Genomic DNA, 18,288 nt, shown 5'->3' with positions numbered 1-18,288 from the left:
TGACATCAATAAGCTTTGCAAATGTGGTGTTTGTTAGAAGTTATGTAGTAATTTAGAGTTAACTTTGTAGTTGTCTCATTTTGCTATTGCTGGAACAAAGGACAAGCGAGGGGTGACAACACAAAGGGTAAGGTGTTTGTCATATGTGCTGCACTCTATTGATTAACTGTTATCTATGAACCGAATACGTTTTTAAGCCAAAGGCACTTGTAATATTCCTGTCATATTGCTGCACCTGTAATGTCTAAGTGCTTATCTAGGAGAGATTCAGTTTGGTTAATATTTATAGAACATCTTGCTATGATGTAGCTCTCCAAATTCTCCTTTCCATTACAACATGGAAATTCTAAGGCAACAATGATATGCTATGCTTGACTACAATTAAATGTGGCGTGAATCATGAGAATGCACAATCTTTTGGATTTGTGTAGTTTTTCCTGTCTTCACTAATACGGACAGAAGTTGAATCGATGCATTCATTTTAGAGGCATTGGATATATTTTGGACAAATCATAAGCCCAAGAAAGGTTTGCAAAGAATGAATGCAAATAAATTTTGTTGTTCCATTAAAAGATATTGGCTAGAAAAGCCACCAAAATTCTGCATTCTTGCAATCTACACACAACCATACATTTTTTGTTTGTATCTATGGAGAGTGATCCATTTCTCATAAAGCAGAGATATTATGTACTATCAAGATGGAATGCACTATTGTGAGTCTCACATGTAACAACAATGGGATGTCCTAGGAATCAAATAATTCATTGGATTCACAAGCCATACTAGATTATGCCATCGGTCCTTTTTTTAAAAAAGAGAAAAGAAAAATTCTATTTATAAATCTCCTTGGGACAGTATTCCAAGGTAAAGTATAGTGTACAAAACAGCTGTGTAAGAGACGGACAGGAGGTGCTGGAATCCCATGTCTTGAAAAAAGCATCTCCTCCTCCGCATGGTCTTTGAGCTATCATGTATCCTCTCCTAACTCCCATGGAAGTATGGACAATCTTTGTCCAAATCTTGGAGAGGGTCTTTGCAATGGATATGTCCAATAGATCTGAAGCATGACTGCATTTGGCAGTCTGTATGTACCAAGCAAGGATGCTAGCTATGGCTCCCATCTATGATAGTGTCGCTGAGCCCACATTGTTTGTGATAAATGTGGTATAGCAATCTTGGCTATGAGCCACCCCAAGACAAGTTAAAGCTTGATATCTCTATACATTCTCATATTTGGGGGTATATCTGTGATCCAAGTGATTGACTCCCATGAACCAATCATAGACTTCGCAATGCCATGAAACTCCATCCTAAGGACTCTCCTCCATACCTCTTGAGCCCTAGGGCAATCCCAAATGCAATTTCTTTTTGTCTCCTTTGGCTCTCTATATCTAACACAACAAACACGATCTCTGCTGTAACCAAGCCATGTACCAACTGCCAAACTCTTGTGTGTTGAGCATGTTGAAGATGGAGATGGCAGCTATCAGCTCAATACACAGTGTAGACAGTAGAGAGAGTGAGAGTGTAGACATTGCTCGACACATGATTCATTCATAAGTATGTAAGTCAAGTACAAAGTACAACCCTTAGACCTTAGGGTTGTGTAAATGCCTTAAGGTGCGTTCACACCCGAAAGTGAGTAAAGTGCGGTAAATAGAGAATAATGCGATTGTGGGAAAAAACCTCTCTTACGGAGAGTAAAAAGTGCCCCAGTGCCCTACTGTGGATCATCGACACTCCTCTGTGAGCATAGGTATGAGTCAAACCCAACAAACCCCTTGGAGTGAAAAGTGATCAGCATATAAGGATCATCCATCAAAGGAGATCAAATTTAAAGCATTGCGAAATGCTTCAAATTTGTCGTGAGGAAGAGCTTTGGTGAAGATGTCTGCCACATTGTTGTTGGTAGGACAGTAGACAAGGTTGATAGAGATCCCATGGTTCCTATGGGTTATAGGATGGTCATGGTTAGCCACATGCTAGCCAAGTTTATGGATTGATACTAGAGCATGGACAAGGCTTACATGGTGGACAACAAGTTGAAAATGTTGCTATTGGGCAAGATGTAGGGCCTTCAGGGCAAAATGGGATTAATGATCAGAAAGAGGAAGAGGAATTTAATGACCAGTTCTAGGATTGGATGAGGGCAATAGTAAATCTCTTTACTGAATTGGCAAAGGATCCTCAGTTTGTTTGATTTTTGAATGCTCCAAAGAAGGACAACAAGGGCAAGAAGAAGAAGTCATCTTCTACAGCTTCGGGACAGCAAGGTGCATGGAAGATGGTGCCAAATGCTTCGCATTAAGCCCTCAAAGATACTAAAGAAGAAAAATAGTTGGTACCTATAGGGCAAGGTGTGTAAATGCAAGGCCATCATGGAAGTGCCAATCCAATGGATTTTGGACAGTGTCAGGCATGATTCAATGATAGGGCAACTATGACACTTTGGTGGTAGCATGATTTTTCATGCAATGGTTGGATAGGGACCGCATACGGAAATGTATGACAGAACTCCCTATGATATGCAGCAGCCAATGTATGGTGTGCAAGGCCCAATGTATTGGGTATGGTTGGAAATGTACATAATCCTATGTATGGCAGCATTGGTTTGATGCCCGGGGCACAAAGTGATATGTTTGGTAATGCATTTGCACCTCTAAATGCTTATGGGACTCAACGAATGAGTGTTGGTCATGCAAATGCTCCATTTGGGCTTGGTCATCACGTAAATACGGTAAATCCACCCTTTTTGCAGCAGCCAGTATATGACAACTTGACTCCCAAAGGGGCAGCAAAAGGCTATGATGATCATGGAAGGAGTGAAGTTAGAGTCCTTCAATGGTGCACAAGATAGGCTGAAAGCTTTGACTTTTATTCAACAGTTTGATGTAGCCTACTCAGGGGAAAACTTCACCGAATCCTCTAAGATTCAGAAGGCAGCCACTTTCTTGAAGGGAAATACATTGCATTGGTGGTCCATGTAGCATGCTATTGATACAAGGCAGAGCACTCAACATGGGTACAATTCAAGTAAATGTTTGCATCGAATAGGTTGACAAGTACCCTTGAGGTGGACATCATGATAGCTTGGAATAAGCTTGATGCAAAGGAATACAAAAATTTAGAGCAATATAATGAGAAGTTATGGGATGCATTTTTGTTCGTCACTTCTTATCATCCGGTACCCCTTCATGAGAAAGTGGAAAAATATGCATGCGGGTTGCCCAAAGGAATTAGGGGTTTTTGTCTAAAATCCACTATGTCTAGCATGTCTCAACTCATAGTGATTGCTGCTATAACCAATGCTTTGCTGTGTGGAAAGGATTTGGGCTTCCAAGAGAGCGAGGAGAAGTCGAATAATAAGTTGTCTAAAGTTGAGAAAAGGGATAGATCTGAAAATCAGCTTGAAAAAAGGCCAAAATAGTAACAAAAGAGTTGAAAATAATTGGCACAACTTAGGGAATTGATGGCTCCAAATAAATGCTTCATTTGTGAATAGGAGGTTCACATTGCAAGGGACTGTCCCAATAGGCAGTAAGCTGAAAAATTAGAAAATCAGGGAGATCCTAAGGGAAAGAAGCCCAAAACGTGAGTGGGATTGATACCTGATGTTGTTAGTGATCAACCTAATGATGATGCCACTAAGTTATGCAGAGCATTGATATTCTTTGATAATGGTGGATGAGCTAACTTTGTTTCTATAGACATGGTAGCCCATCTAGGCATCAAAGAGGACGAGATGGGACTCATAGGGGAAGTTGGAATGGCATGCAAGGGCTATGCAAAGTGTAACTAGCCTTCCTCCTCGGATGGGGTGGTAAATAACCCGATTAAGCACTATTTACAGCAATTAATAAATTCACAAATCTAAAATGCACACTTTACGATATAATCTTGGACATTGGACACCTTGTTAGCCCCAAAATTGGTGCCCCTTTCGGTATTTATCTAACTTATTGCCCCTTGATTTGGGCAATCAATTGGCTTTTACCTACTTTGATGGAGATGGAAAATGCCCCAAACTCAATGATTTTCTGGTCCCTCCACTTGAATAGGCTAAAAAACAGTTTCAACCTTGTTCAATCCAATTGTTGGAGCTTCTAATTTTTGGCACCCTTCTCGAGGCTATTGCTAAACCCTAATTTCTGTGCAGATTAGGGTTTACAATAGAGAAATCTGAAATTTCTTAGCCGTTGGTGATCTCAATGTTGTAATCTTTGGAGCCAGGTTGTAGAAAGGCTGGGAGATGAGAGAGAATGCTGAGGAGAGAGAAAATTCAAACTTTCTTGGCGAAGAACTGAAGAAAATCTATCATTTATTGCTGTTGCCCTATCTCAATAACTTGTAGATGTAAAAAATTGAAGAAAACGAGTTACTTATTGCTACTGCCTTGTCTCAACAGCCTGTAGATACTGTCACCTACTGTTGATTGGCCTTCTCCTGCCCCTGGTTGCCTTAGAAGGTCCTCCAATGGCTGCAAATAAGACCAACAATATCTTCTCTCTCTCTCTTGTAGGTTAAATACACTAAAAATGCCTCTCTCCAGCCTCCAAAGACGTTTTTCAGTCTTGCATAGGCATTTTGGACAAGTGACAACCTTCTCAAATTGTTTTACCAGGATTATCTATAATTAAACATTAATTTTTTGTCTTTAAATACTGAAAATTAATCTAATAATTATTTCGGTGTCTTGAAAAATAATCTGATTGGCCAATAATTAAATTGGCTAGGCAGCTTTCATTCCCAAGTGTCTTTGCGTCATCTTTGACCATCAGATTGGTGTTAAGTACCATTAAACACCACTTCCCTAGTGTCATCAACTGACACTTATGACCAAATAAATGACCTAGACCAACAATTGGCACCAGATACCACGAAGTATTTGTGTGGCATAACTTACAGCAACTTTTGCGTTTGACATCCCATGATTTTCTCGTGTCCCAGGCTTGTAAATTTACTCTAACTCTAGCTATACCTCACATGTGCAATATTTACTTAACCATGTGGTTAAAAATTAATCCACATGTTAAGTGAGGTTTCAAAATAACATATCTTCATGACACAAAGCCTACTATACTGCTTATTGGAAAGCTTCGGTTGCATATTTAGGGATATGAGGGCAGTGGAGTTCTTCATTGCTCCAATTGAGGGTTGTGTTGTGTTGCTTGGTATACCATGGTGTCACCATATGCATGTAGTGATTGAGTCACATGTAAAAGAGACCACTAGTTAGCATAAGGTAAAGACTCTCACACTTGATGTAAAGTTGAAAGGGAAATTTGTCTTTGTTGTATTGGCTGTTGCCATTTCTAAAGTAATGAAAAATCACCTTTCAGCGTACTTGGTTTTTACTAAGGATAAGGTTGATAATGAAAATGTTGGAAACATGTCAAAGTTAGAGAAGGATCGCATTCCATTTCTGAAAATGTATACTGATTGCTTCTCTTAGTTACTTCCAAGGCAGTAACTGCCTGAAAGGCCTGAAGATCATGGCTTAGATCTTATTCTTGGAAGTAGGTCATCTAATAAGCCACCCTATAGGGTCAGTGTATCCCAGCAGGAGGAGATTATAAATCAGGTGAATGAGCTGTTAGAAAAAGGGCTAATTCAGCGCGACTTATCTCCATTTTGTTCTCCAGTGATTCATAGCATGTATGCATTGACTATCGTGCTTTGAACAAAATCATGATAAAGAATTGATTTTCGATCCCTCGGATCGATGATGCTATGGATAGATTGCAGGGGGCAGCCATATTCAGCCATATAGATTTGAAAAGTGGGTATTGTTAGATATACATTAGACTAGAGGATGTGCCTAAGATAGCTTTCAGGATATCTTTTTGGGTTGTATGATTTTCTTGTCATGCCTTTTAGACTTACAAATGCTCTTGTCTCTTTTAACCAAATGATGGATTGCATCTTTAGGCCACATGAAGGATTTGTAGACATTTTTTTTGATGACATGATTATCTTTTCAAAAAATGAGACAGAGCATAGAAAGCATTTGGATATTGTGTTCAATGAACTATGTAAGCATAGGTTGGTCATTAATGACAAGAAAAGTGAATACTTTTTGCATAAAATCTATTTTTTGGGGCATATTATATCGATTGATGGTATTCATATGGACCTTGCAAAGGTTGAGGTAGTACCATCATGGCCACCTTTGAAGAATGTACATGAGTTCTTACTATACATAGTATGTGCATGAGTTTGCTGAAATTGCATCTCCATTGCATGCTTTGTAGAGGAAGAATGTGCCATTTAGATGAATAACAATGAAAATTTTAGTATTTGAAAAGAAAAAGATGACTTTAGATCCTGTGCTTGTGTTATCGGATCTAAGGAAGTCATTCATGGTTTCGTGTGATGCATGTGGAAACATTTGTCAGGACATGCATCATATATCAAAAGGTTAAGCATAATAGGCAAAAGATGCCGTGTTTGTTAAAGCCCTTGCCTATTTTGGACAGCAGGCCTTGGTAGAGCATTGCTATGGATTTTATTTTTGAGCTTTCTAAGATATCTACAAGGAATGATGAGATATAGGCTATCATTTGCAGGTTTAGCAAATAGGCCTATTTCGTTTCGATGAGGGAAAAATAAAGGCTGATCATATGGTACAATTGTTTTTGCAACACATTTGTAAGTATCATGGTATGCCAAAGTTGATCGTCAATGATCAAGACTAGTTTATTTTGGAAGGGGTTGTTTGACAATATGGGTAACATTTGCAGGTTTAGCAAATAGTCCTATTTCGTTCCGATGAGGGAAATTTAAAGGCTAATCATATGGTACGATTGTTTTTGCAGCACATCTGTAAGTATCATGGTATGCCAAAGTTGATCGTCAATGATCAAGACTAGTTTATTTTGGAAGGGGTTGTTTGACAATATGGGTATCACGCTGAAATTCTCATCATCCTTCCATCCATAGATAGATGGTTAGTCCGAAGAGGCAAATTCCACAATGTTGGATCTTTTGAGGTGATATGTATTACAGACCATAAGATGCAATGGGAGAAGTATTTGTCATTGGTTGAGTTTGCTTACAATAATATGTTGCATAGTTTCACTGGTAAAGCTCCATTTGAGGTAGGTTGTTGAGGGTGGCAAGAAGGTACCACCTATCTTGTATACTAAGGATAAGATCTTTGAGGCTAATCGCTATGTGGAAAGTTTGGATGCAGCCTATGCAAAGATAAAGTATGTACTTCAGAAATCTTAGGAAAAGCAAAAGAAGACAGCCAATTGCCATAGACACACTTTGTAGTTTGCAGGGGCGATTATGTATAGGTGCGTTTTGAAAAGGCAAGGTTGAAAAAGATGAAAGAAAGAGAGAAGTTGTATCTGAAGTTAAGTATGAGATACTATGGGCTCTTCTAAGTGTTAGAGAAGATAAATGATATGGCATATCAGCTGAAATTACCTCCACATTGGCGGACACACAATACCTTTCATGTCAGTTTGTTGAGGCCTTTTCGTATGATGTGTGAGAGGATGTATCTATTGAAATCCAGCTTGAGGTTGAGGAGCTGGATGAGATCTTGGTACCTGAGCAAATTTTGGCACATAAGGAAAGAAAGGTCAAAGGTAAAGTTTTCAAGAGATATTTGACAAAGTTTTAAAACTATTCACCAATGGATGAAAAGTGGATGGAAGAGGATGACTTGGTAGACCATCCTTAGTTATTGCAGCTTTATCTAGATGCCTTTTAGTTAGAGCCAACTTTAGTTCGATCTTAGTTAGGTTCAACAGAGCAGGGGTCTAGAGCAGTGCTTGATACTTAAGGGGGAGGTAGCACTTCCACTCCGCTAGTTATGGACAACTCTCGTATATTGTGGATCTCAGATGTATTCAGCATACATCCAAGGTATTGTTTTGAGAGTATGTTTACCATGAGGCCACTATTCAGTGTACTAGTCATTGTGAGATATATGCAGATGAGTATGAGTTTCACTCAGGCATTGAAACTGTACATTTGCATCAACTTATGATTAGTCCATGATCAGTTTGACATGAGTTTAGCAACATTTCATGATCAGTTTGGGATCAATTTTTAATCAATTTCACCTTAATTTTTAATCAGCTAGAGATCAGATTAGGTTCACTTTTGGATTTGTTTTGCATTGGTTTCTGATTAGTTTTTGCGCTTAGTTTGTGATCAGCTTGGGATCACATGTACAATAGTTTGTGATCAGTTTTCAGATCAGTTTATGATTAGATTATGCTCAATTTTCAATGGTTTACCATTGATTCCATAGACATCAACATTTTAGTGAATGGCATTGACAGTTTAGCCATGGTTTATGCTGAGTATATGCTTTACTATGGTTGTGAAGTCAGAAGAGTTGAGAAACACGAGTTATAGATGCATCCAACGGGTTTCTAACAAAAGTTCTGGACTCTTCTTCAGTTTTATCTGATGTTTATGCTGGTTGAAAATTTTAAGCAAGTTTTTGGGGCATATGGCACGGTTAGACAACAGTGGCCAATGTTGTGACTATGATGCCTTATGGAAATTCTAGTGTAGTATGCTTTTGCAAAGTGTAATTGAGGACGATTGTAGGGATTTTGAGGGGGAGATTTGTCATGGGGATGTGAAATTTTTGAGATCACTTTAATCTTGCTAGTAACATTTGATTAATTTAATAATCAAATGTGCAAGGTTGTAAGGCACATGTGATACACATGGCAGTAATTTCATGATAATAAGCCAATGACTCCGAGGAGGCAGTGGATGTTAGAGGCAAAAGTTGTGACAAGTTATGCTAGCTGGTCCTTGGATGTCAATTGGTGTCGATTTTGGCCCTAAGACAGTTAATTGACCATTAAGTGTCAGTGGACACTAGGGACTAGCCTTAATTAATCAATTAATGCTAGTCTAAGGGTCAATTAAGGTTGGGGATCATTTGGGGTTGCAAATGGCCTAGCCAATCTAATTGTGGATGGACAATTTTATTTTTGGGCGGGTTGAAAGTAAATATAAGAGTTAATCAAATTTGAAAATTAATTAATTGACTGAAAATTGTTGGAAAATGGGATTAGAAGGCTGCCACTTGGCAAAAATGCCCATGCAATAGGAGAGAAGGTTGTTTGGATTTGAGAGAGAGCCATTCAGTGTTTTGAGCCTAGCATAGTTAGGTATGATCCATTCGATCCGTCGAGTTTGTGGACTTAGTATGGTGCCAAATGTACACAAAAAGTATTGGATAAATTCGTTGTTCTTACGTTTATTAAAAAATACATAGAAAATTAAGGGTTAGGCTAGTACATATTACTTGTTTTGACATGAGAGTGGCTACCTATGAGGTAGAGGATTACAAGGCATCGTCCATCCAATACTAATACAGTTTACAAACTAGAAATGTCTTTGCTTCAATTTTCAATGAGTCATGAACATGATGAGAGGTTGAGACAAAATGTAAATCTAAGACTCTAGTTACAAGTAATTTCCAAGATCCAATTTTATGTATAGGATTGAAGTTGCAATGATGGATGATGATTCATGGATCATGGTATAGCAAGTCACAAGTGCCAAGTGGCAAGTATAAAAAGTAGTGGATAGTAGATACAAAAAAAAACTTAAGGCTAATACTTAAGGTAAGCCGTGTATAATGCGATGGCTTCATGAAGAGGCTTAGACATTGTTAGAGGAGTAAAGAATATAGAGATATAGGTAGAGGCAAGAGAAGGGAAAGAAGAGGAGGTAAAGGAAGAGGAAATAGAAATAGAGCTATAGGGAATAAGACACGAGGAAGAGCAGGATGTAGAGGTAGAGTCTAGAGAGAAGTGGATGGAGGTGAGAGAAAAGTAGAGGAGCTTGTAAGAGAGAGGTAGAAGAAGAGGAGGTGGTAAGTGAGGTATAGGTAGAGGTCAATGAGGAGAAAGAGGAAAAGGATAGAGTAGAAAACAACTTTTCTTTGAACAACTCCCAAAAGAAAAAAACATCCAATCGGATTCGACGGATCATACACGTCTGACTGGATAACTCTCACGAAAGGGCTAGCAACAGCCTTCTTGATCAGACAACATCATTTATGGAGCCTTAGGACAGTAGACGACCACATTAAATGCAGAATCGATAGGCCAACAATCAGTTTCGGGATTGTTCCCATGAAGAATCTCAGATTTCTCTCTCATCTCAGCATTCTCTCATCTTCTCTAGCTTATTCTCTAAAGAATCTGAGCCTCTCTCAGCCAATTGAAGGTATTCTCAATTATATTTGGTGGATAGCAATGATAATTCTGTTGTAAACCCTAAATTTTTGCAAAAATTAGGATTTAGCAACCACCTTGGGACTCGTGTCATCAATCAAAGGCATTGTACATTGAAATCAGCACTTGAAGTTCAAGGAATTATCAGGGATTTCTGATGCTAGCCCATTCCATGTGATTTGGGGCATCATTTGGCTAGTTTGTAGTTCCATTTGTACAAGTCTTGGGTGAAAATGAAGGGGTAATTGGCCTGAATTGCTTGTTGATCGGTTGTACAAGCTTTTGGATCAGCGGAGGAGATCGTGGAATCTCTTGTACTTCATCCATTAGCAATTCAAGTTAAAGAAATACTACAAGGGGCGCTAGTTTTGGGCCAACAAGGTATCCAATATCCAAGATTATGATGGTAATGTGTGCATTTCAATTTGTGTGGAATTATTAATTGCTGTAATTAAGTGCTTGATTAGGTTTTACCACCCTCTCTGAGAAGGAAGGTTGGTTTTAGAGATAGTGGAGGTGCTGCAGAGATATGTTTACTAGGGGATTACATTTTCAGTGCCGAGATTTACTTGGAGGAGAGCAATAGAGGATAGATTGACACGGGGTTATGCGACTCTAGAGTCAATGGAGAGCTAGTGCGCATGCATATATTTTCAGGAGCCTTGGATGAAGCTCTAGCTGTTCGACACTATGGTCACACCAACTTTTTTGTATGGGGCCCCCATATGGGGGTTGAGCCTCTACTACAAGGGAGTGGTGTGTGTGGGGAGGTCAAGTGAGTAGATACTAGAAGAATAAATGAGATAGTGGAGAGGGATAGATTTTTATAGAGAGAGTGTTTTATTATTAAGAATTGGGCCCTAGAGAGAGAGAGAAAGAAGAAAGAAAGAAAGTTATATTAATGTCTACAAAAGGCCAAGTTGGCCTATGAGACCAAAAGGTTACATACAAAATGTTTGGGAAGTTTTTCGAGTCCCAATAAAGCTACTATCTAGTGTTATGGTAAACTAGGTGAGTAGGTACAAAATGGTTTACAAACTCGAAGAAAGAAAAAAAGTTATATTAACGTCTAAAAAAGGCCAGGTTGGCCTATGAGACCAAAAGGTTACATATAAAATGTTTGGGAAGTTTTCCAAGTCCTAGTAAAGCTACTATCTAGTGTTATGGTAAACTAGGTGAGTAGGTACAAATTACAGACTTGATACAATCTAGATGCACTTCAAGTGCAGTGTGGAACTGCTCATGGAGTGTGGTTATCCTAAGATGTCCCACATGGGCTTGTCTAGCATGGAGAGGCTGAAGCTGCAGGGTATGGCTCCGTGGTGGTGCTGTAGTATCCGTTGTATCTGTAGGTGATGTCTCTTGCGGGGGCTTGGGCCTGCTGGGTATGGGCGGCGAGCTCTGTCTCTCTTTGTAGCTCTATTAAAGGTGACTCCTTGGGGTGGGGCCAATGGTCGGTTGGCTGCAGTCCTCGTTGTAGAGAGAGAGAGAGAGAGAGAGAGAGAGAGAGAGAGAGAGGGTAGAGTAGAGCAGAGTAGAGTAGTTTATTATGGTCCACAGAAGGCCAAATTATGACCCGTGGGACCTTTCCAAATATACAATGATTCTCCTTCCCCATGGTAGGAAAGGGTAGCTACAGTGAAGGAACGATCTATGCAGCGTGGTTCTCCCAAAAGCATAACATGCGGGTGATGAGAGCCCCTAACTTCGATATAGGAGTAGTGGTCAAAAACTGGTGAAGTGGCCCATGTAAAGGGATATCAAAGTCAGCCCGTATGTGTACATATGCTGGGCATGTCATAATCATGTGCTCCTTTGGTTCTACACTTTGTAGTCCACACAGCTTGCATAACCTCGTCTCTCTTGCTTGTCCGCTCCATGCACCTGTCTCGATCAATAAAGTGTGTGATCAAGTTCAAAGTCATGCAATACTCCGTCTAAATACCATTGAGAGCGGGTTGGCTATGTATGGCTGTGTGTGTGTCTTTGCGTGCATGTAGGATTCCCAACATGAAGGATAGATATGCATACTGTAATAAGCAAGTTTTCCATTTGCTCCCTTGCTTTGATGTTTTGCTTGATACACTTGTAAGAGGTCTGATTGAAATGTGTCCATGCATATATCTTTGGATGCCATATCTAGATATCTATCCACTGCTCACTCTTTAAACCATTTTCACACATCCAACACCTATCCTGTTGAAAGCACTTTTCTTTTCCACGTTTTCTGTAGGCGTGTGCTAGCATCCCATACCCGTTTGGGGAGCCTAATGTCATCCATTTGACGTACTCGGGTGGCATATCTCAGTACTCGGATCATAGGATGTACCTCAATTGGCCGACGGCCAGTTTCCAAAAGCATAAGTACATATGGTGTGGTGCTTTTGATGCCCAAATGTCTACGAATAAAAGCTTTTTGCAGCTTCTCAATGTCGTTCCATGCAGATGAGGAGATGCTCCCGCGCCCCACCCCCCCCACTTCCACTCCATATAATACCGTATGTAGAACATATGTATCAAAAATCATACACAGAGGGGGGGAGAGAGAGAGAGAGAGAGAGAGAGAGAGAGAGAGAGAGAGAGAGAGAGAGAGAGAGAGAGTTTATGAAAAAGAGAGAGAGAGAGAGAGAGAGAAATGAAATGATATATTAACTTCTACAAAAGGCCAAAATGACCTATGAGACCATGAGTTACAATCATGTGTATGATGGTACAACTGTCTGGGCAAAATATGTAGCACAAAGCGAAATAAGAAAGGAAACTAACTATGGCTATGTGCAAAACATAGTGCTCTGTCTAGTAACAATGAGCTCCAAATGGTACAATCTCATGTGGGTATGGAGGGCCTAGCTCTAGCCCGAGCAATAATCCCTTGTATCTGCCTATGAAGGTGTCGTCGGTGTTTGTGTCGAGGCCTAGGACGTGTGGATCGGCTAAGCTGAACGGCTCGATCAATCAGTACTCCTTGTCTGTGTGTGGATTGTGGCGGTGAGAGAGGCTCTTGTGTGGACTGTGGCTGTAACTGTATTGAAGTGTTCTGAGTCTCCTTTGCAAAGAAGTCTGTAAGCTGCCTTTGTGAGGGCCTCGGTGTCCTGGAGCAGCTGTACTCCTGAGGCGCATGTCACGAAGCCGTCGTATCTCAAGAAGAAAGAGGCCAAGGCATCGTTGATTGGTAAAATCCATGACTTTGGATAGTGGTCCAAATCCTTCTCTAAAGAGACAGTGGAAACGACCGTGGACCTCATAATACGCTGGGCAGCAGCAGATATAATGCTCCTTTGTCTTTGGCTCTAATTGACATATCTGGCATATGCGCTCCTCTGGTGGGATGGATCTATATCTGCCAGAGTCTCAATCTCTAGCTGATGTGAGGAGGTGGGCAACTGGCCAATAGTACATCTGATCCCATGGGAAAGGTGGGTGTCCATGTATCTCGAGCCAACAATAAATCCATCATCTGTAGTATGAAGGAGAGAGATCTATTAATGTCTGTAGAAGGCTAGAATGGCCTATGAGACCATAACTAATATAAGACCCCCTTGGGAGCATGATTTGCCAGCCTCCCCTCTAAGTTCAGTAGCAACAATATGGACAAGAAGAAGTCTTTTGCCGTCACTGCCAACAATGAGTCACCCTCAATCCCTTCCCCCATTGGTAAACCATCAATATGGGAGTCCTAATTGTTACGGGAACTAAGGAAACTATAGGGAGAGATGGCAGCCATGAAGCAATAAATGATTAAAAAAGAAGAGTAGATGATGGAATTAGAGGAACAAGTGAAAGGTATGCAAGCTGGACAATAGAAAGTAAAAGAGGAACCCATGCAAGAGAGACTCCATGTTGAACTAAAAATCCATTCCATATTGATTAGCTCTTTAAAATAACCCCAAAAGATATAAATTACCAAAAATGTCATTAATTGGGAAGTGGTTCTAGAGAGTTTGTGTGTCCCACATGCCAAACCCTAGTTTGGGAGGATCCTTCCGCATCTATAAATAGATAGGCTGCCCACCATTCAACCCCATCCTTGTCTTGTAGGTTTCAGCCACCATCAACCCTCTTCTACTAGCTGTCCAGCTCCCAGGGATTGTCGCTACGTGGTCTACAACTGTCACCCAACCTCATTGCTGCTGATGATCAGCTTCCATAATCTACATCAGGTCGTTTTTGTGTTTTCAGCATTTCTTAGTCAGCCTCTGCTCCACCAATTGGTGGTTATTGCACTTGAGGTTTGTCTGCAGATCGACACTTATCTTAGCCTGCTTCCATGAGAGCCACCAGCTGTTGGACAGGTGTGCCCTTGAGCATCTTGTACATTCTTTCCTTCATTTACAGCATTCATTCATTCACTTTAGAGTTCTTTTTCTTCTTTGTTTGTGTTTGTGAGTTTTTTCTTTTGTGTTTTGCGTTTGCGTTTAGGGTTTGAGTTTTGCACATCATTGTGTGAGTCTTTGTGTTTCATTTGTGGCTGTACATTTTGTGTTTCTTCAGAGCAAACCCTAGCATATCTTCACATGGTACCAAAGCCATGTATCCTATGGCTATCGTGGAGTGCTTGGTTTTGTGCAAGATACATGAATGACACATATTTGATTCATTATGGCTCAAGTGACTCCATCTTCGGATTCTTTGATGCGTTCTCCAACTGCTCCTTTAATGGAGGCCTTGAGGAGGCATTATGGTCTTGATTTGGAGAACGCTCCTACTAACCTTTCTTGTAGGGATCACTCATCGAGGATCAATAAGTCTTCTTCGTCTCATACTCCTTCACAAGGTGCATCTTAGTTGGAGCATTCCACTGATGAGACTAATCACCTCTTAGTGGAGGAAAGACTACACTCAGGATACATCCCAAAGCTCAAACTTTTCACAATCAAGCTGATTTTATCTATATTTCCCTATCTGTTACACAAGAACTAATTGTAATTCACCTTGGAGGACCAAATTGGTAGCCGTATGGTTTTGAAGAAAACTCTATGTTCAAAGATGTTCCACAATGTAATGCTTCATCCTTTGTTTCATTTGAGTATGAGTTTGGTGCTTCCCCATTCACCTTTACATTTCTTTCAATCCAGATCCTTACTTTAGATTGACAATAGGTTATTGAGTCTTGGCGCACATTGTCTTTGATGCACATCAAGGTTTTAGGCCATCACTAGACACTCAAAAGTATGCCACTTTGCACCTTGGTACATTGTTAGTGGGAATGCCACCCTTAAACATTGTGCCTTACACACACCTGCAAGTGTGTTGCTCTCTGTCCTCTAGTCCTGTTATGTGGGGAATCCCTCTCCTGCACACTGTATGACCCTTATTGGTTGCTCAAATACATGAATCTCCATCTTGTGTTGATGAGTCACCTCCTTCTTTGAAGGAAACAATGAGTGGAAAGGAATCACCTCCACATTGAGACCCAATTCTGCCTTCCCCGATTGACCCTAAACACAGGCCACGTTCTGATATCGATGGTTAGTCTCCTTCTTTGAAAGAAAAAGGAAGCGGTACCCTCACACCCTTACCGAGTCCCTCCAAGCACTATTGGGCTACAAAGAATAGGTTTTGTACATTTTGCTAGAAAGTGGGCCACGTAGATGACAATTGTTACTCAAAGGCCAAGGGTCTTAGCCTCACATCCAAAAATAACTCATCCCTAGCTAAGGATCTTCTACCCAAACCAAAGTTGAATCCAATCCCTAGTCCTAAACCAACTTCAACCCCTTTTGGCAATGGTAGAACAATTCCAAGGAGATTGAGGGGGGGTCTTTCTCTAGGGAGGTAGCATAGTTTCTCCACCCTTTGATGTCCGTATTCATTGGTGGTTGGCCACTAGTGTGCTTGATTCTGGATTTCCTTCCTCAAGCAGTGCCTCATAGCATCTCTGACTGGTTTGGTCATTATCTTTCCCTAGGCTAGTCTCTTAGAAGTCCTAGGTCATCTTTAGGAATCTTAGGCTAGTTTTATTCTAAGCTTAGCTATATTTTTTCAGTCTTTTGCTACCTTCACTCATACATACACACTCATTGCATTGTTCTTTCATTTAGCTTTACTTTCTATTTTGTTTTGATTTGGACCTTGACCTTTGTTTTGTATATTCCAATCTCTTTGTAAGGTTTTGTATTTCAATGTATGCTAACATGTAGGTTTACACTGGTCCTTCTTGGCCTAGAGACATGGGATGTGTGCCGTTCATTTCATGGTTTCATCATCATAGGAGATTTGCTCTTCTACCAGCATGGAAGCTTTCCCTTTTGAGGCTGATTGTGTCGCGTCTCTCTTGATACTATCATGGTGGTGACTTCTACCTTGCTCTTCTAGTTGAGGTGCTTCATCCTCCTCTTCATCTACATCTTCATGGTTCTTTGCATGAAGATTGACATCAAGCTCCTCTTTCTCCTTTGGTATCAATATCCAAGGTTGAGAGGGGATTTCTACCCTCCTTGGTATTTACAGGAGTTGGCACTTGTCTTCAACATCGGCCTCCTTCCTTGTGGTAACTTCTTTTCATTGCATGATTTCATCATCTTTATAAAGGGTGCTTAGGCAAGTTAACAATTTCCCCATGAGGGACACAGTCCAAGTAGCACTTGCTGCATGTGGATTCTCATCATGTAGCACCTTACTCTATGCATCTCATTGTGTAGAGTACACTTGGGCAGATCATGAGTTGTCTTCATCAGCTTTTCTTTACCACCTTACCACCACCTTACTACTTCATCACCCTTTTTCTCATCATCGACAACCTTGAGTGGTTGGGTTAGGTTGTTTGTTTTGTGATGTGTTGGATCTAACCATCCCTTTTCATTCTCCCTATGGGGCACAGTTATTTGAAAGGCTATAAGCCATATCTATTCTTCCAAAAGAAAAAATGAAAGAAAAAAGAAGGTCACTGTGGTTTCATCCCACTTTGGAGGACTTGGTAGGCCATTGGGTAGTGATGTGCACCCTTTGTCTAGTGCCCTATCCTCTTTGGGGTGACTACTTGGATTCCCTTGGTAAGATAACCTTCGCCTCTATAGTCTTCGTAGGCCACTGGGCAGTTGACATGTACCCTTTGTTCGATGCCCTAGTTGCTTTGGTGTGGGACACCTTGGGGGTAAAACTGGGCTAGAGCTTTTCTTCCAAAACCTTTTTTGATTCCAATTTTGGGCTTTAGAGGGGGTGTTGAGTGAAAAATCCATGAAAAATCCATTCCATATCAATTAGCTCTTGAAAACAGCCCTAAAACATGTATATTGCCAAAAATGTGACTAAATTGTTAGCCTGCTTGTTTTAGTAACGTCAGTCAGTCATCTCTTGGTTGTGAGCTCTTGTCAGAGTCTGATGGAGACATGGGAGCTTTGGCAGTTTAGTGTGCATTTCTCCCATTTTAGGCACATTTCTTGTGCATTTCCCTAGTTAGTTAGGAGGTTTCCACCTCTAGTCAATGCCAGACTGCTCCACGACTACTAGTTATTTTTGTTATCATTTTTCCCATTTTTTTCAGCAGTCAGATTGCATTTAATGCAGTCATTTTTATGCATTTGTTGCACTCGGCCAGATTTAGGGCCTCCTACAGTAGTCGGCCAGATTTGGAGGGTGTTGGCTATTTATAGCGACCTCATTGATCACTCTCTCACTTGTGCAGTTTATCTTCAGCACACTCCTCTCCGCGACACTCTACGCCATTGGTGCTGCCTTCATCATCTTAGTTTGATTTGGTGTCTCACTGACACTCTAGGCTACGTGCAGGAGGATTGATAAGTCCTCATCATTGTATTCAGCATTCTTATTCAGTCAGTGCAGTATTTCTTCCTTCATCTTTTGTTTTCTTTCTGTGTGTGTGTGTGTGTGTGTGTGTGTGTGTGTGTGTGTGTGTGCTCGTGTTTCTTCGTCCATTGCACTCTCACATGGTATTTATAGGGGACTCCGTCCTATGGGATCATGTATGGGGAGCGGGTGACTCTTTGTGGATGGAGTGACTCTGATTGGGCAGGTGACGTGGATTTGAGAGGTCACTACAGGTTGTGCTTTCTCCCTTGGATCGGGAGCTACCTCTTGGAGCAGTAAGAAGCAACATACTATGGCTCTT

At 40.6% G+C, this 18,288-nt stretch overlaps 1 protein-coding gene across 6 annotated transcripts in view; it reads left to right on the top strand.

Moving 5' to 3' along the window:
• LOC148036641 (multisubstrate pseudouridine synthase 7-like) overlaps positions 1-18,288 on the top strand; it is a 215,077-nt gene that overhangs the window by 70,511 nt on the left and 126,278 nt on the right. For 5 of the 6 annotated variants that reach the window (XR_015690970.1, XR_015690969.1, XM_087678677.1 and 2 more), the window contains one exon: positions 71-127. The exons of the other annotated variant lie outside the window; for it this stretch is intronic. Coding sequence is in view for 3 of the 5 variants with exons in the window: in XM_087678677.1 (XP_087534803.1) it covers positions 71-127 (57 nt within the window). In the remaining 2 variants the exon portion in view is untranslated. The remainder of the gene's footprint in view (positions 1-70; positions 128-18,288) is intronic. 6 annotated transcript variants of the gene reach the window in all.

Source organism: Lygodium microphyllum, chromosome 5, assembly GCF_053477565.2.
Source record: "Lygodium microphyllum isolate KBCC chromosome 5, Lygodium_microphyllum_v1.1.10, whole genome shotgun sequence".
In the NCBI taxonomy this organism is placed as follows: domain Eukaryota; kingdom Viridiplantae; phylum Streptophyta; class Polypodiopsida; order Schizaeales; family Lygodiaceae; genus Lygodium; species Lygodium microphyllum.
This window is presented reverse-complemented; position numbering and strand designations above follow the sequence as displayed.